The sequence below is a fragment of the Drosophila erecta genome, unplaced genomic scaffold, assembly GCF_003286155.1.
Source record: "Drosophila erecta strain 14021-0224.00,06,07 unplaced genomic scaffold, DereRS2 tig00000092-arrow-pilon, whole genome shotgun sequence".
NCBI classification, from domain to species: domain Eukaryota; kingdom Metazoa; phylum Arthropoda; class Insecta; order Diptera; family Drosophilidae; genus Drosophila; species Drosophila erecta.
This window is the reverse complement of record NW_020825207.1, coordinates 19,269,765-19,287,128: the sequence shown is the minus strand read 5'-3', so window position 1 is coordinate 19,287,128 and position 17,364 is coordinate 19,269,765. Positions and strand designations below refer to the sequence as shown.

General features: G+C 47.2%; 4 protein-coding genes across 4 annotated transcripts; 1 reads left to right on the top strand and 3 right to left on the bottom strand.

Annotated features, from left to right (window-relative positions):
- The first annotated feature begins 1,058 nt into the window (after positions 1-1,058).
- On the top strand, positions 1,059-1,841 carry LOC6548743. The gene has a single exon (XM_001974064.2). It carries the CDS (start codon positions 1,059-1,061, stop codon positions 1,797-1,799), a length of 741 nt encoding a protein of 246 aa, XP_001974100.1. The 3' UTR covers positions 1,800-1,841.
- Positions 1,840-6,408, bottom strand: LOC6548744. Its single transcript, XM_001974065.3, has 3 exons — positions 6,158-6,408; positions 2,539-2,751; positions 1,840-2,476 (listed from the first exon to the last, which is right to left on the bottom strand). Exons 1-3 carry the CDS (start codon positions 6,225-6,227, stop codon positions 2,259-2,261), a joined length of 501 nt encoding a protein of 166 aa, XP_001974101.1. The 5' UTR covers positions 6,228-6,408; the 3' UTR covers positions 1,840-2,258.
- Positions 6,409-8,250: 1,842 nt separating this feature from the next.
- On the bottom strand, positions 8,251-9,195 carry LOC6548745. The gene has a single exon (XM_026980629.1). It carries the CDS (start codon positions 9,164-9,166, stop codon positions 8,336-8,338), a length of 831 nt encoding a protein of 276 aa, XP_026836430.1. The 5' UTR covers positions 9,167-9,195; the 3' UTR covers positions 8,251-8,335.
- A 114-nt stretch (positions 9,196-9,309) lies between these two features.
- On the bottom strand, positions 9,310-17,165 carry LOC6548746. Its single transcript, XM_001974067.3, has 3 exons — positions 16,857-17,165; positions 12,830-13,015; positions 9,310-9,889 (listed from the first exon to the last, which is right to left on the bottom strand). Exons 1-3 carry the CDS (start codon positions 16,921-16,923, stop codon positions 9,663-9,665), a joined length of 480 nt encoding a protein of 159 aa, XP_001974103.1. The 5' UTR covers positions 16,924-17,165; the 3' UTR covers positions 9,310-9,662.
- Between the last annotated feature and the right edge of the window lie 199 nt (positions 17,166-17,364).

Sequence of the window (17,364 nt, the reverse complement as noted above, 5' to 3'; positions counted from 1 at the left end):
TCTGAAATAATGAAATCTACTCAAAGTTTCCGTCTCGAAATGCGTTCTGTGTTTTGTTTTGAGTGGAAAGTTGCTGCTGGTTTCTATCGCAGTTTCCAGGGTTGGAAAACCGGTTTTCCACTGCGATTTCGGTTTTGAATTCGTTTTATTTTGGCTGTGACGTTAGTTGTTTGTTCTATATGCCTTCAGATGCAGGCGGAGTAATATTGCAAAAGAGTATTCCCACTTATTATCGGAATGTATCTCAGCTTGAAGTATACTGCGTGTTTGAGAATGATCTGAATTCATTAGCATTCGCTCCCTAAAGTGTTGTTTGTATATACAACATTCTAGGTGACAGAATCTTCGTGTTTATTTGTGGCATCAGTACACCAGTACACAGTGACAAATGAAGTGCTCCAAAGACAGCCAACTCAAGCCATTTCAGCTTCCGCCCAAAAGTATGTCACCAAATGCAGAGCCACTCCTTTGGCCCCCATCTCATCGAGCCATCGAGCTCGATCGAAACCCAATGAGGCGCAGATGAGATGGGCTGACACTAATCAGCAGCGACGGCAGATAATTTGCATGAGTTTAATTAGATGGGGCTCAAAATGAATAACGAATGAGTAACGGAAGGCTACGTTGGGGCACTAGAACAAGGACGACGCCAGGATATCGCTGAGGGCTCCCTTGTCTCGCATGAAGGCTGACTAATTGGATTCCCAGTGAAAGCCTTGCGGATTAGTGTAGCAGTGGGAAACAGGGACACAGGAAGCAATACCTCTCCATGGGGTCGTCCATATTTCTTGCTCCGGAAGACCCATTTGTAGGTGTTGGATTACACGGAGAAAGTTTTGATGGTGGTACCAAATTAGGGATCAATGGAAGCAGATTTACGAGCGTAGTGAGGTGATTACATCAGGACCTTAAATAATACTTTACCATTTAGAAGCCATATTGCCCTTAAGGGGTATGTGCCCATCGAGGCGTGCGAGAACTTTGCGAGAGAACCCACTGATAAGACGGGCTCAAGATAACCCAGCTGCTCCTGGTTCAGTTGCAGTTGAGATTCCGAGATGATGGCTACGTTGCTTTTAGCATTGCCCCTGCTGTTTACGCCCGCGGATGCCGCTTTGGGCACGCAGGTGGCCAGCTATGACCACAAACGGATGCTTCTCCTGATCGCGGACTTCAATGGCACTGCAGCCGAGCAGCTCCTCCTGGCGGCAGCCACGTGGGGCAAGCTGAGGGCCGACTACCCCAGGGATGTGGCCAAAATCGAGGACCTGGAGGAGACGCTGAACCATGTGGTGTGCCGCAAGCAGAGCAACGTGACAGTTCGCCACCACCTGCAGGGCTACCTCATTCGCGAGCAGATCCGCGAGCATCTGCAGACTCTGAACAGCTCTGATCTCTTCCAGCAAGCCTTGCAATCCGAGGATCACGAGCTGGGCAAGTGGCAGCTGGCCATAGGACAGCATTCCCGGAGACTCCACTGTCTGCTCAAGCCAGGCCAACTGAGCAGGCTCATAGAAGCAGTGATTCGACGCGTCTACACCCTGGAGGGATCCACCAGGCTGGCCGCGCTGCTCTACCAGCTGTACCTCGGCAACCGGGAGTCCTATGCTTCAATGGTCGAGGCCGAGTTGATGCTCTACGAGCGCTATAAGAGTGGCGGGAAAAATAGCCTGGAGTTCGGCGGATACGTGGCCAAACTCTGGCAGAGCATCCAAATGGAGGAGTTCTATCCTGGGCTGGACCAGCACACAAAACAACGACTTGTGGACGCAGTCATAGACCTGCTAAGATTCCTATAGGCACAACCCATTGAGCCACAATTATATGCGATTATACCAGTATGTGCTATTCGGTTTTGTATATTCGGGTGCTTTAATACCTTGATTTTAAGTGCGTGTTGGTTGTCTGCTTCTGAGATAATTACATAGGTGAATGCTTGAGTTCTTTACATAAAACATCATGTCGTCATAGGCTAATAAGTGAGTATTTATGTGCTTGGGGCTTAATCTCTACTGATTACTGTCTCATTTACTTATAGTTGTGTTGCTTGGTAAACGTGTGAACTGGATTTCGCTTGGAGTCTGAGCTTTGAGCTGGGCAAACATCGGCACTCGGCCAGGCAAACTATGAACCTATGGCACCTCAAGCATCTGAATCCATCGAATGTAAGCTGCTGAGTGGAGGGGCCAGTGACCCCGAAACAAGTAAGTTCGAGCAAAATATCACGTTCCAACTGAAAAACGACTGGCAACTCCCGCTTAGATGGCCAACTGCTGGAGCAGGGCCACGGTGGGCAGCAGCAGCAGCAGCTCCAGGATGGAGCCTCCTGCGAAGGCTCCGTTGCAGCGGTCGGTGAGGCAGTCCTCGCAGAATATGCGCCGCACGTTCTTCTCGGGACTGGTGATGTTGCACAGCTCCACGGGATCCGACTTGTTGGTGTAGTAGCAGAACCGCTTGGTGATCAGCTTGCCATTATCTGGAATTGGTATGGGGTGGCTCTCAGTTCTTTTCGACGCACATTCAGCCCGATGTACTCACTTTCCTCCACGGTCTTGCGGCAAACCGCCCGTTCGTGGTCGGAGTTAATGGTGCTGTTGCAGCTCCGCAGCAGGTTGATGTTGCGCTCCTTGATGAGCTCCGTGGGAATGTTATCCTCCTGGAAGGTCACGTCGCAGAAGTCCTCCGCCCCAATGGTGTCCGAGCTGCAGTGCCAGCACTGCAGATGATGCTTCTGGTGCTGCTCGTTCACAGCTGCAAGTAAAGTAGTAAAAGAAGCCATCAGTGGACCAGCTGCAGTTGACCTTTCTTGGGGTCATCATATTGTATCCTCCGAAAAGGATACATTGCTCGCGACCTAAATTCAGGCCAGAGGTTGACATCATCGTCTTCAAGTGCCGCCCCTTTCGAAATTCGCCCCTGCGTGGAACCAGGGGAGTGCGTGGCCAGTCGCCGTGGCGCCTCCGTCCAATTTATTACGTATACGATTCTAGTATAGATTCTAGCTGTTGGGGCGGGGTGAAGTAGTGAGTTGAAACCAAAAACACCCTGTACTCTTAGTATCATGTTATTGTTTTTTATAAACTGCACCCTTTTTACTTAAACTAATTGCATAATTGTGGTTTTTGCAGCAGATATACACAATTAATTAATTAAATTAAATTATAAATTGATATAAGTCATTGATATCAGTACCCTTTACAAGTATTTCGGTGCTAGGGGTGCTGATAGAAAAAATAGTAGTGCCATAAACACTTAGGATTCCCTTATGTTGAAGAAGAAATAGCGAAACATAGTAAAAAATATACAGGCAGACTAAGAACATAACTTAGGAGATAACTAAGAAAATAACTTAGCATTAAGTTTGCCAAATAATAATAATAACGTCAGAAGACTGAAAAGATTTCACGTGTTAGATCTCCCTGACAGGCATTAAGTATTAAAACAAGACAGATTGTAAATAAAAAAAAAAAAAAAAAAAAAAAAAAATTACTTCTCTTAGAAAATATATACCCTTTTCTTCGTTTACTGTGAAAAGTTCGACTTTTCTATTGCCACAGCGAATTAAATACAAAAAGTTTGTCTAACTGAGTTCAATCATTGCAGCCTGGAAGTCTTTTTGATATTTTCCCCTTTTGCAAAGGGGAAGATATCACTTGTTCGGATTCTGTTTATTTTTGTATTCATAATTTGTTTTCCTTCCGTTCACCGCGCTCGTTTCGCACATTCAATTAGTTTTCACACCTTAAACATAAGAATTCATATAACAAACTATTTATAGAACTAGCCAAATGATTTAATTAGTCCAAGAGCTCAACCGATGTGTGAAGCGGCGCGGGAAACTCCTCTAATTGTGCTGATGAGGTTGCGTGATTTGGCGCGACAGTGAATCAAGATCGTCGGTCGCGTCCTTGAAGGAGTTTGCATGTCCTGCCCTGCGAAACTGCCAGGACATGCCTGTTTACCACGGGAAAGGCAACATGCCACGAGTCCAGTCGCTCCACTAGAGCACCTCGAGGCCAAAGAGGTCTGGGAAGGGGTTCCTTGAAGGAGTGCTGGCTGTCAAATATTGACTACAGCATATTTATAATTCTCCTGCCCACCTGAATTACAATGTGATATAGAGGCAGACTTCAGTTGCAGTGACCTTGGGATGCCAGTTGCATGAAGAGTGGGGCAGCCTTGTATCGACGGGTCCTATGCAAATGCAGTTTGTATTATTTAGGTTCTAGTGCTCAGGGGTTTTGGAGCAGTTTCAGGTAATTGGCACAGTTGCCAGTTGTAGTGTGAGTAATTCGTTGTTTCCCGCAGCGACGCTCGGAAAAAATGCCAGGACTTTCAATTCTGCAGCTGAGTCGCTACCAAGCAAGCTAAATATTCCCTTATAGAATAGAAATTCCAAGCATTTTTTGCAGTGCCGTCCAAGGTCGCCGTTCAGGCGTTTTTATCGCCCACGCTCAACACTCTAAAGCATTCGCTGAGGTCACGCACATGGCTCGACTTGGTGTGGCTTCCTTTAAAGTGAAGTAAAGCAGCTCCCGGGTAATTGAAAGCTGAGACTTGTTTCGAAGGAAGTGGCACTCCACGCCCCTGTCCTCCGAGGAGCTGTACCTCCTTTGCATGAGCAGGAGCAACCCCTAAAAATGTAGCAGATAACAAATATAATGCGATACGGATCGGATGTGTGGCAGGATAATCTGCGCTTCCTGAACGGGCGTACCCGAAACTCTTATCTCCCCTTTTCTCCATTATCAGTTTGCGCAAATTGCGCAGTTGGAGTCGGGAAACGCAGCACTAACCCCAAGGAGACGGCCAGACGCTGACATAGTTTCCCCCAAGTGGGCTGCGGATTTTCCGGGGGATGTGCGATGTGGGATGTGGGATGTGGGATGCCAGATGCCGAGGACAGCGGGAAACTGGAGCAGGCGCCATCCTGGCGCCACTCTGACATGCGCACTGCCCGCGCCTCGTAAACCCAGATTGAAACCCGGGCAAACGGAGCAATTGGATAATTGCAGGACAGCGAGAAGGCGAACTGGGAGCACCGGGGGGCAGGAGCTGCTGCTCCGATTCACCGCCTAATGACCTAATCACAATCCCCGTTCCTCAATTAGGCCCATCAAAATCAGGAGCGATTGAAAGGCATTCAACGGGCATGGAATATGGAAACTGCATTCGCGTTTGGATTCTGTTTGGCCATCATGAGCCGTTCCGAAATGACTGTGAAAATAAATATCGAAGACGCTGGCAGTCGCGCGAATATTTGTATTTATAGGGCGTGCAGGTTGCCAATCATTGAAAAGCGTGAAAATTCTCGAAACGCGGACATGCACGTGTATATATAAACGATGTTCATCAAGGAAGCAATGACCCACGAATTTGTTCTATGCGCAGTATATTATTACTATTATCTTACCCTACTCTGCAAACCTACTTAAGAATCAGGATAACTATACAATAGGCAGTACATTTGTTTTGTTGTAAAATAAATAAACCATAAGACAACGAAACACCTTATCTTGTAATTTCAAACTGGTCTACCGCCTCGCAATAAATAGTATTGCTCACATTTTTTCTTTCTACACGTGTTCCAAGCAAAATACACAAATGAGCTCTTCTATATTTAAGCCATTAATGTTTCATTATATTCCACCCATCCTTTATTAATTTGTTTACGACAGATAAAAGCAGACCCATCATTTTAAGTGTCGTCCATAAATCCGCTTTCGAATCGAGAGGAACATAAATAGCAACTATATTTTATGGATTTCACCTGAAACTTTTAGTTGTAAGCCAAATTTTGGGAATTTTCATAAACACCGCAAGGGAAAATCGTCGAACGGCCGGCGGAAAAAGTACATAAACAAATTGCGGCAAAATGGGAAACTAATTTCATTCATGGGCTCTGCGTTTGAAAACCATCACACCTTCACCCCGAACTTTACGCGTATCGGCGACCTTGTGGGCCAGATGGAATTACAAGTGGCCAGCAGAAAACAGCGGTCGAAAGTGTGCCTAATTTTGAGTACCTTTTGTAATTGGGTGAGCTGTTTACTTGGAAAACCACTGACCCTCGGACTTCCGGAAAATCAGAGCAGCTCCCGGGCTTTCCCGGGTTTCCCAGGTGCCGATCGACACTGGGACGCGGAACACAGCTCACCTGTGATGTGCCAGGCATTGGCCAGCAAAAAGACACCAGCCAGAAAGGCTCTCATCGGCACCGCTGACATGGCTTCCTTGGAATGTTTGTGCGAATCCTTCGGGGATGCGGACTTGTGGCGACTTGCTGGCGCCTCTGCTCTGCCCGGTGTGTACTAGCTCCTCGGGGGTTGGATGGGCAATCGGATCCCAATCGCTTCGAGAGTGCGCGCGATGCAGACGGTTGCTCGGCCGAGGAACGACTGTGGATGTTGCCAGAGCCTCGCCACTGAATGTTGCCGGCAGCGCAGTCGCGTCGCTGTCCGCCTTGCAGTTGTTGCTGCCTCGCCGCTTCTGGGGAAGCCCCCAGTTCCCGGGCATCCGAGGGATACCCACCAGACAGCCAGCCAGACTCAGCGCTTGCCCTTTTCGACTTCATGGGGGCGCAGCTCACATGCAGTCAAATTGATGACGTTTCATTTGTCACTTTTCGCCGGAAGAACAAGCAGAAAAAGGGTTAGTATCTGGCTGTAATACAATTACTATACCTTTTAGACATGTATTAATTACTCACGGCATTTACTTGCTTCAAGTATAAAGTAAGATGGAAGCTATTAGCATGGCGCATTTGGGAGTTTAATAAGAACACAAAGCCTTGAGCAAACATAAAAAATAAATATAAAAACTAAACACCCCTTATCTCCGCTCACGGTTTCGATTTCAAAATTTCAGGGTATTCCATTTCAATATTTACAAACTTGTTATGATGCAAGCAAGAACAACCCCTGAAGTAATACTTGCTGTTATATGTTAATGAATATTTTCTTAAGATACTCTAAGTTTTCGATTGAAACGATCTTTTCAGTATACCTATAATAAATAAGTTAGCTATAGCACGTAAAAAGCATCGGAAAAGCTAATATAACGAATTGTTTTACGGCATGGTCACCCCAAAGCAGCGCGGTTGGCAACACCGCTTAGCGGGGACACCGTGTCAGCCTCAAAAGCTCTTCCTCCCGAGTTTCACGCCAACTGAACTAAAACGAAAAATTCAGCAGGTAGAAAGAAGCCTTTTTAATGAACTCAGCCACGATCGGTTAACGCCACTCCTCAAGTGACTTAATCCAGTGGAAACACTTCCCCCTCATTAGGCAGCTGGCTTATCTAGCTGCGAACGCAAACAGCTATTATAAACGGCTGAAATCGCCAGCGAAAATGATTCATGAGTGCAGGATGCAGTGCCGCAGCATTTGGGGACTGCAGCTCGGCGGAATTAGCCAAATTTGGCAACACTCCACACGCACCTGGCAGATATACGATTTCGTATGCAAATCTTGACACTAATCTGCGGCTCAGTTGCTCCTCCTCCCAGTAGTTCCATGCCCGAAAGCTGACAGCGCGCCAATGGAATTGGTTGGATCGGATCGGACCGGACCGGATCGGGCCAAGAATAGCCGGGGTTAAGGCCTGGTCGGTGGAAACCGAAACCGCACTGACTGCGCATGCGCAGCGATCACAGCCAACAGCTGCCCTCCGGGGCGTATGCGTAACATTCGATTGTCGGTTCGCAGTGTTTGCCCCATGATAAATGGCCGGTTTTATTGGAAACTCTGTACGACATTTTCGCCACAACAAAAATAAAACTAAGGTGCAAAGCAAATAAAAGCCGTGCGACAAGTTTAAGTGGCCGAAAGCCTAGCTGCCACCCATTTTATATATGCGTATATTTATTTTGTAAGTGTTTTTCTTTTTCATGACAGCCTTCGCCGTTCGTGCCATGTGACAAACTTTATTTACGCACACCGCCGGTTTTATGCGATTTTAATTAAGGCACCCGAATTCAGTAGCAATCTGACTTCTCAGCCCTGCAAATCCTACGCTCAATTGGCGGGGTCAAACGTCAAGAAGGAGTTTGCATTCGCGTGGTTGCCAATTAGCGAACTCCGCCAATTGAGGGACGCACCGCACTCATTTCCGCTCGCAGACCATAAATGTGGATTAAATGCAATGTCAAGCGCAGTGATGTGGGACAATTGCTCTTGATTTGCTGACAAAATGCATACTTACTTACGTCGGTGCCTAGATGACTGATGTCACTCACCTTTTCGGGCACTGTATGATATCTTTGCCATCTGTATATTCTGGCCTAATGCGCGCACTATAATTTTAGGTATACATTTCAGTTTGGCCAGTAGTCCGGCTAATTAGAGCGGGGAACACAGCCCACCTTGTAGATCCTGAAGGGCACATTGTGGCGCTTCTCGTCCAGAGTGACGAGCATGCAGTAGAGCAGCTGCTGCAGCTTCCGCATCCGGAGCACATATGGGGCGCTCTCGCAGTCCCTGAAAAGGGGCCTCCCGCGCGCCTGGCAGTGGAACAGGAAGAAGGCTCCTCCGGAGGCGAACTCGGGTATGAAGCCGAAGGCCAGAGCCTGGTCCCTCAGCTGGAGAACCCCCGTTTGCAAGTGCTGGCCAAAGAACACGCTCAGCGCGTGTCCCAGACTCCTGCTCCTGCTGTACAGCTTGCCGGTGTTGAACTTCTCGATGTCCACCCAAAACTCACGACCTTCGAGAAAGCAGGTGGTGTTCAGGCACTCCAGGCAGAGATCCCCTCTGCGCGCCCAGCGTTGCCTGCTCGCCAAGCTTTCGTTGTAGTAGCCCTGCCCGTTCAGCATGATCGTGTCCAGCGCGCTGGAGTTCCAGGAGTCCAGGCACTGAAAGGTGCCGGCGCAACAGGCCATCACACAGCATGCCAGCACCTGGCCTGGAGCTGCGGTCCTGCCGGATGCGGACTCCAGCGCGGAGCCATGCTCCCCTGGACTCACTTGCTGCGTGGTGCCCCAAAGTGACCACAGGTGGTTGCTGATCTCCACCTCGTAGTGCTCCTCCTTCTCCCCACTCCTCCTCCGCGGACAACCTTCCGCATTGTGCTCCAGAAGCCGGCTCCACGGCGGCAGCCGCCTCTCGGGGTCCACCAGGTCCTTGGGCATCGAGCGGGTGGAGGTGGGTTTTTCCCTGTGTCCTTGCCACATCTCGGAGTGCTAGGTGTTTCAAGGCCAACTGTGTGCGGTAGATCCTAACTTCGGGAAAGCTAACTTGATCTTTTCTCCTATTACCCCATGCTTAAAATGGAAAAGCATTATAATCCTGAGTATTCGAGTAATAGTGCGAGCAATTATGAGTCCACTTCTTGCATACCATCTAATTACGATTTATTACGATTTAAATACAATAGTTAAGATATTACATGGATGTACATATTACAACAAAGTCAAGTGTGATCGAGTGTTTTATGACGGGTGTGGAGGTGACCTTCTGTGTAGGTGTTTCGTGGCTGAGGTGACCCAGTAACATTTACGCGGAGGACGTCGGGGGGTGACCCAGTCCAGTTCTTGTGTGATTCTTGTGCAGATTCGTGAGGGCAAAGTGACTAAAACTTGTTGAAAAATTCAGTTGAGTCCGGCTGAGCACCGGAATTCCCGGCCAGTTCAACGCGGTTCAGTCCGGGCCTTAAGCCAGATCCTTGGCTCATTTGCACAGCAGCAAGTGCCGGAAGGATACTGCCAGCCACAGCGGCAGGATCAGGAGCAGGACTGGTGGGGTGGCGCCACTGGCTCCGTTGCATCCGTCCGTGGTGCACGTGCGGCAGTAGACGGTCTTTATGTAGGACGAGGTCTGGTCATTGGCGCACTTGTCCGCCGAGTCGTCCATGTCCTCGTAGAAACAGGAACGCGAGATCACCCGCTTGCCGTAGACTGAAATATTAAATTAAGTAAATTATTAAATATTTTCATTAGCCCATTTTAATTAGTGTCTGCTTCTTGAGCCGTGAATAAAGCCTCATAAACGTCATTTGAAAATGCGGCACGACAAAAAAACGAGGTTACACTTAACAAGATTAGAAAAATTGGCAAAATAATCGGAATAATCGGAAAATAATCGTTACTCGTAAAAGGGTATTCTTCCATCTGATCATTTGACCATTTGATTGAAGGAAATGTAAAGAAATGTTCTTGGATTCCAGGGTATTGTTAGTCTGACTAAGATTTATTAGGAAAGTGATTAAGAAAGGACTTTGAGGGTGTTCGCTGACCTATTTCCACCTGTAATCGGGTTCATGGCAAAGACAGATTCAATACACTTTAATAAGATCACAAGATCAACACGAAATCAACACGAAACTAGAGACAATTTTCAATCAGACGGCAGCAGAAAAAAAAAAACCGAAATCGCACAAAAAGCCACAACAAATTGCGCGTTGTGTGTGCGCGGCAAATAGAACAAAACGACAAACTGGTAAAATCATTTCCAATGGAACACGGCAAAGGCGAACTTTAAAGCCGCTCGAAATGGCCTGAGCTGGCCATTTTTGCGATTGGCTTGGACGCTGGACGGCGGACTACAGTGGGGCTAATAAAACAGTGGACAATCGTCGCCTTATCACGGACGCCGCATCGAACAAGCCCACAACTCAGAGCCACCAGCAGCATGCAGCAACCACTTGTATGTGTGCCGCATTGCGCATACGCCGCGTGAGTCAAGCGCCACAAATTTCGATTTTAATTAATTTAATTATTTATGAAAATGCGCTTGTTTCTGGTGAATCTTTTAACGCCTTTACTGGGCTACTGCTCTAACAATAGAGCAGTAACCTTTAATGGCAAGTGAGTAGTTGGTACTTGAGAGCTGCTCGAGTGGATAAGCGCCAAAACTTGTCAGCCCCGAAAGTTAACAAGTTAACTCGTAAGTCGGGACATTTGTATCAGCAGCTGACTTGATGTGTGCCTCCCTTTGGCTCGTCGTTTCCCCGGAGAAAAACCAGAAACAAGCTGTAGGCCGAAATGGTCAAAAGCGGACTTGCAACAGGTTGCAAGCTGCCTACGGACACAGAGCAAAACCTCAGCCTGCGGCTAATTGCTTGGCTTTGTGTTTTGGCATTGTGGAATACGCTTTTAATTTGACATTTGCCAAAAGTTGGCCACTCGTCTCGCGAGGCTTCTGGCCAATTCACTTAACGGCAAATAAAAAGCCAGATGGCAGCAACCAGTTGCATCGCCTAGTTGCATTTTTCTCAGACACATTCTGCCCCTCATCTTGGAGTCGTAATTGAGCGCTTCACGCTGTGCAACAACTTAATTAATTTATATGTATCTTGTGTATTTTTGTTTTTCTTAGCCGCTCGGCCCGCATATTATGTATCTTGCGCATTACAAGCGCTGCTCATGTAGCTGCGGAGCGAACTCAGTCGCAGATACAGATACAGCGATGGCCGAGAGTCTGCAATTGCAATTTTAATTGCCAACTGCCAGACTCAAACTTGCAGAGAGTCGGCGAGCCAATTTGTAGGCGCTTGATTGCTAAAATTTAATGGTGTTCTTTAATTGGCCATAAGAAATTGCTTAAATCTCAGACGCCGTTTCTTGTGGCTGCTTTTGATGCGTATTAAATGGCAATGAATTAGCCGGCAATTTGAGTAGGTATCGCAAGCTAACATATTTAGAATTTCCCTTTTCGCGACCTTTCAAAGTGATTTGTGGGGCACCCACACATTTGTGTTTATAGTTTTTCTATGCCTATATCAGAAGCTACGGGAGCTCGGATATCGCATCCACCATATAGCGCGGACATAGCGCCAAGTGATTACCACCTGTTCCTGTCCATGGCGAATGCCCTTGGTGGTGTAAAGGTGAACTCAAAAGAGGCTTGTGAAAAGTGGCTGTCCGAGTTCTTCGCAAATAAGGAGGGGGGCTTCTACGAGGGAGGTATTATGAAGTTGCCGTCTAGATGGAAACAGATTATCGAGCAAAACGGCGCATATTTGAACTAAATCCGATCACTGTAACACTTCTTATAAAGCATTGAATAAAGAGCAAAAAAGCGGAAGGGAGATATTTGCCAACCTATTATTACTGATTTTTATAGAGCGTATAATTTCTTACCTCATTGTTTGCCTGACTGACCCACATTGCAAACCCGAGCCCGAATCGTCTGCCGCAGGTAAATTTATTCAGCGGCCAACAATGCAAGGTGAATTTAGATCGAAATGTAACGACACGGATCGCCTCACAACTCTATTTTCTGTGCCTTGTTTTTGTTTGCGTTTCTGGTCGTATGCAAATGTGCAATTGCTCCGCTTGCGGACAGCAACAGTAACAATGACCATACCCAAAAACTGGCAATAAAAGGCAGGCGCAAAATCGGACTTGAGATCGCCACAGCCACAGCCCACAGCAAATATCACTCATACGCCCCGTTCGCCTGCTCTTTCTCCACATCAATTTGCCGCAAATTAGCGGCACATGCAGTGCGGCCAAAAAGTCGCCACTTGTTGCGGTTGCTGCGGTTGTTGTGACCCGCCCAGACACCACCTGCCACGCCCCTCTGAACGCCCAGATCCCAGTCAGGGCAATAAATTTCAATCTTGTTTGGATCTCGGCCGCAGCCGGCTGCGAGCTGCGTCGATCTAGCGATCCCCGCCCTGCTGCGGGAATCTGCAGCGCACGGAACACCACAGCCTGCTCAATGGCGGCATTCCTCTGGAACTTCGGGCCTGTCCCACTGGCGTTGCTCCCCAGCGCAGCTGTCCAAGGCCCGCACAAGTGGTCGCCACAATGCAAAGTTTTCCTCGGAGCTCCACTGCCACCGGGTGGCTGATGGCTGATGTCTGATGTCTGCCTCCAGGTGTGGGAACTCACCTTCCTGCACCAGTTTCTTGCACACGGGCCGGGCATTCACCGACTTCGCGCCCACGGAGTAGGTGCAGTTCACGTAGCTCCAGTAGCGCTGCTGCTCCGAAATGGTCTCCGGCATGAAGGGATCGTTGCAGAACTCGCCATTGGACACGTCCGTCGAGCAGCGCCAGCATCGCAGCGCCGCGGAGGCTGAAAGGGGAAATTGGTAGCGATTAGTTGGTAGTTGGGTGCGTTCCATTCAGAAGCCTTCCATTCAAACCCAAAATGTAAAGATGGGAGATATTCTGATATTCTGATTCTCAGATTTTTGGCCTATTATATCTAATCCCGCATTCCAAATGTTCTAGTGGCTCGGACGAGCTTTACTCTGCTCTAATTGAAGCTCGGAGTTCTTGGGACCACCTGTAACCAGCTTATTCGCTTTCCCAGTCCACAATCGCTAGCTAACCCACTAATGAATCGCATCCCATATCCAGTTGGACGCCGTTGGCGGATATCTTCGTGGTATATGGCCAATTTCCGCCGGGAGCCTTTTGGCCGGGTAATTTATGCGACAGGCGATGGGGAACTGGCTTATAAAAGTGTCAAAAAGCTCGACTTTGCCTGCTTTATGCGTGCGATTAGCCGCCGCGACTATGTGTGCAAGTAAATATTTGATTAAACTGTTGTTAAGTTGTGGAATGCACCGCAAGAAATGCAGTCATACTTGCCAAATAAGTACTTTTAATTTGATAGTTTATGCATAGCAAGGTTTTCACTCCCCTTCTAATGAAGTGAACATCGAAGCAAGAATTTATATTTGGCTCATTTATATTTGAAGAGTGTTTTTGATCGCACACTTAGTGTTCTTGGTTTTGAAAATTTGAGTGATGATGACGAGTGCGGCTGCGATGGCGGCCATAAAACTCGTTTCTCCGGCCAATTTAAACGTCAAGCGCTGGCGGTCGGGTTAAATGCACTTAGCCAACACTTTGAGGTGCGTTTAAGCGAAAGCCTAGATAAGTCAAAAGGCAGAGGGGAATGCGTGTGGGAACAGGGGGAGGGGAGGGGGAGGGAAAGGCCGGAGAAGTGTGCCAACGCATTGGCCGAAAACGTGTTTACATTTTTTTCGGCCAGCGACCGCATTTGGCCATAAACAACCAGCATAAACATTGCAATTTGCGTTCGATTCGCATTCGCATTGGCAGTTCAATTGGCAGTTGGCAATTGGCAATTGAATGCAATTGAGAGCCGAAAAAGTGCCGCGAAAAGCGGCGTAACCGAGATGAAAATTATAATCATTTCAATATATTGAAATTAATTGACAGCTGAATTGTCAGATCGTTTGCAGAATGGTTTATTTGCGCGTCCGCTCCAAGTCGGTGGCACTTTACTAATGGTAATGACTGTAATTCCTCGGACTCGGAAAATTGATATTGTGCCTGTCAGCTCGCCGTGGTTGCACTATGCCAACCGATGTGGCAGCCGCAACTGCCCCCCAAAAATGGTCACAAACATACGAGTCTGAATCCGAATCCGAATCCGAATCGGAATCGGAATCGAATTTGGACCCCAGAATGGTGGCCGCTAAGTGCGTAAGTATTTGTTGGACGAGATGTTTTCGCCATTGGTTTTGGCCATCGGAATTCGGCTTTAATCATCGCTGCACCAGAAAGCGGCCTATGTACGTGGAAAAATCCGGTCTCTCACAAGACTTTGATTTAAATTTTGAAGCCACTTCAAATAACTTGGCTGCTGCCTGGCATCGTTAATTTAATTAATGGCTGCTATTTTAATTTGCAAGAGTTTACACCGCCTGCAGGTTGCACTTGTGGCCCCTTTTGTCAGCCTATGAACTACGCCAAGTTCATTGCCCTTTGCGACCATGTCATATGGAAGTACAGTAAGTATTGTATAGTAACAGCCACCCAAAGTACTGGTCTCCACAATGGGGCACGAAGTTTCCAGTTTCCCACACCGACAGCGCGGTTCACATGCAATTTTTCCATTAAGCTCCAAGCTCGAGGAGCACTGCGAGTTGGACTTGCAACATTTGGGATCTGCCCCTAGCATCTGCGGCACATAAGTCTGCCCCCAAAAGAAACGTGTTGATTGCCAGCCCGTTCCAGATTTCCGCCCACAACTCCCACAAACTGCCGCCATATCGCAACGCGCTCAACTTGCAACTTACGAGTGTAAGTTGCCCCAATCTCGGGGTGGAAACGACTTTGTAACCCTAAAAGCTGACGGAGGTTCCCCCGGAGTTGGAGCTTCGACGGAAAGTTTCACTTTGCATTTGACTGACATGCAATCTGGGTTTGTTCAACTGCATGCATAGCTCGACGAGCGTTTATCAAAATTGCAGCACATTCGCGCCGAATGCCTAAATAATCAGCCAGCAAGGTATTCGGAAATGATGGGATAGGCTTTGGGATTGGACTTTGGCCCAGTTTGGTGCCAGAGAAGCCTTGTGACAATACAACACTCAACCATATTCGCTGCTGTAGATTATATCCCTACACTGTCAGAAATGCATATGTACTTATTCTCTGCGCATTCTGTGTGTCATCATGAGATTCTACATCTGGGAAGCTATTAAGTATCCAACAAGTAATGCTTGCTTTTATTATTCACGTTTGACAATTTGTTGCATTCCATGGCACAAAATGTATGGTTTTATTATTCACGTTTGCGCAATATGCCGTCAGTACTATTTCCGCCTTACGACTTTGCACTGAAAAGGGTCCTAACTTTTACATAACGTTAATAATATAATAGCCATCACTCTTTCCGTTTGTAGGGAAAGGGTCCTGAGTTCACTGGGTTGTATGTGCAAGTAAATTGCAGTGAATGGCTAATTAGTAAGCAACTGAATAGATTTAATTAGGCTCGTCTGCGGCAACGACAACGGCAGCGGATTATTAATTAAGAAGATCGCCGACCGAAATCGAGATCGCGGAATGACATTTAAGATTATCCGAAGGTTAAGGCTCTATATGCATCACCAAGTATCTAGCAAGAGGATGAGCTGTTTGCAAAGTTGAAATAATTGCATGTTCCGAGTAATGTGCTGATTCCGCCATACCCTTTAATCTTGATTACTGCCTGTCGTTCTGGTTGATCGCAGATTAGTCATTTCTGTAGGGTGGGTCCGAGAGGCAAGTTGGGCTTATGCCACTCACAGTTGCCACTTGCCACGCCCACGCGACATAAACACACATAAACTTTTAGTTGATGACATGACTAGATATGTGGCACGCTTTTCATTGAAGGCTGCGGTGAACTTGAGTAATTGTTGGTAATTATAATAAAATCCTATTTGCGTGATGAAGACATTTCCAGAAACGAAACATTTCCCATTTCTCAACATTTTCCCTGACACTTTTCACGGCTATTTTTAATATTTTTGCTTCTCCGCATTTTTAAGGTTGAACAAATATTTTCGTTCCCATTTCGTTCGAGCGCCGCGCTTTTGAAGTAAAAATAAACACCAAAGAGGTGCGGAAAAATATCAGCAAGTGCATAAATAATCACAAGTCATGGAAATTAAAGAGTATTTCAAGTGGATTTCATCTGTCCAGAAAATTGCTCTGGTAATGCCAAAAATTAACGCCGGGCAGACAGAAAGAGGCAGCAACTTAAGCCAATTGTTAACTTAGCAAACATTGAGATTTCAATAATAATAGGAGGTGCACACTCTATAGTTTTAGATATTACTACTTATTTTGTATTTACTTAGCTTGAGAGCTATCAAAGCTCAACCTATTATACTTAAGTCACTCGACATTCACTTATTTTTCTGCATCCCTAAGTCCCTAAGCCACCTTTTCCTCGAATACCGCATCTCTTTAATATGAGTTTGCTGCCAAATACTTTAATCTGACGCAGCTTCCCCCATTTTCCACACCAGCGAGTCCTTTAGACTTGGTTCACTGAACTCCAGCCGGGCGTTCGCTGCACATTTGAATGGGAGAACACGCCCACGCACTTAAGTAACTCCGACTGCCTTAATTAGCGCCCATTTGAGGCGAACTCAGGGTTTATAACACACCTGTGCTGAAAAACATCGGAAGGGCGAAGAGGCCCAGCAAGAGGCAGCCTGTTGAACCGCAGGCCATGATAGTCCTTTTTGGGTGGAGTTTTGAGAATTTGGCGGAGAACTTGAGGTATACCACTGCACAGGCACTGCACTTTCAGGGGTATCTGACTTTGCTTTGGCTTTGGATTTCCAAATCAACACTCGCTTGCCCGATTTCCGAACACGCATGCGACCCGTTGACAAACTGACTGCGAACTGAACCCAAGCGAACTGAAGCTGAGAACTGAACACTGAGCACTGAACGCTGAACGCTGAACGCTGAACACTGAACTGAATAGTACGCGGCAGTTGAACCAATAACGAAACGCACCCAACCCCAAAGGCGAATCGCCGCGAGAGAGATCGTTGAAGGCGGTGGAACGCAAGATTGAAAGCGGGCGATTGAAACGTGCCGTTCAACGACAGAACAATATTCGGGGTTCCAGGCATTCCAGGCATTCCAGGCACTTCTGCTACTCGC

Bases quoted from the DNA above. Each gene is read 5' to 3' on its own strand.
- LOC6548746 (XM_001974067.3), bottom strand. From the start codon at position 16,923: ATGGCCTGCGGTTCAACAGGCTGCCTCTTGCTGGGCCTCTTCGCCCTT. The intron at 13,016-16,856 runs GTGTGTTATAAA...TTCCCCTTTCAG, and splicing joins TCCGATGTTTTTCAGCACAG to CCTCCGCGGCGCTGCGATGC. The intron at 9,890-12,829 runs GTGAGTTCCCAC...TTAATATTTCAG, and splicing joins CAAGAAACTGGTGCAGGAAG to TCTACGGCAAGCGGGTGATC.
- LOC6548743 (XM_001974064.2), top strand. From the start codon at position 1,059: ATGATGGCTACGTTGCTTTTAGCATTGCCCCTGCTGTTTACGCCCGCG.
- LOC6548745 (XM_026980629.1), bottom strand. From the start codon at position 9,166: ATGTGGCAAGGACACAGGGAAAAACCCACCTCCACCCGCTCGATGCCC.
- LOC6548744 (XM_001974065.3), bottom strand. From the start codon at position 6,227: ATGTCAGCGGTGCCGATGAGAGCCTTTCTGGCTGGTGTCTTTTTGCTG. The intron at 2,752-6,157 runs GTGAGCTGTGTT...CTTTACTTGCAG, and splicing joins CAATGCCTGGCACATCACAG to CTGTGAACGAGCAGCACCAG. The intron at 2,477-2,538 runs GTGAGTACATCG...TACCAATTCCAG, and splicing joins CCGCAAGACCGTGGAGGAAA to ATAATGGCAAGCTGATCACC.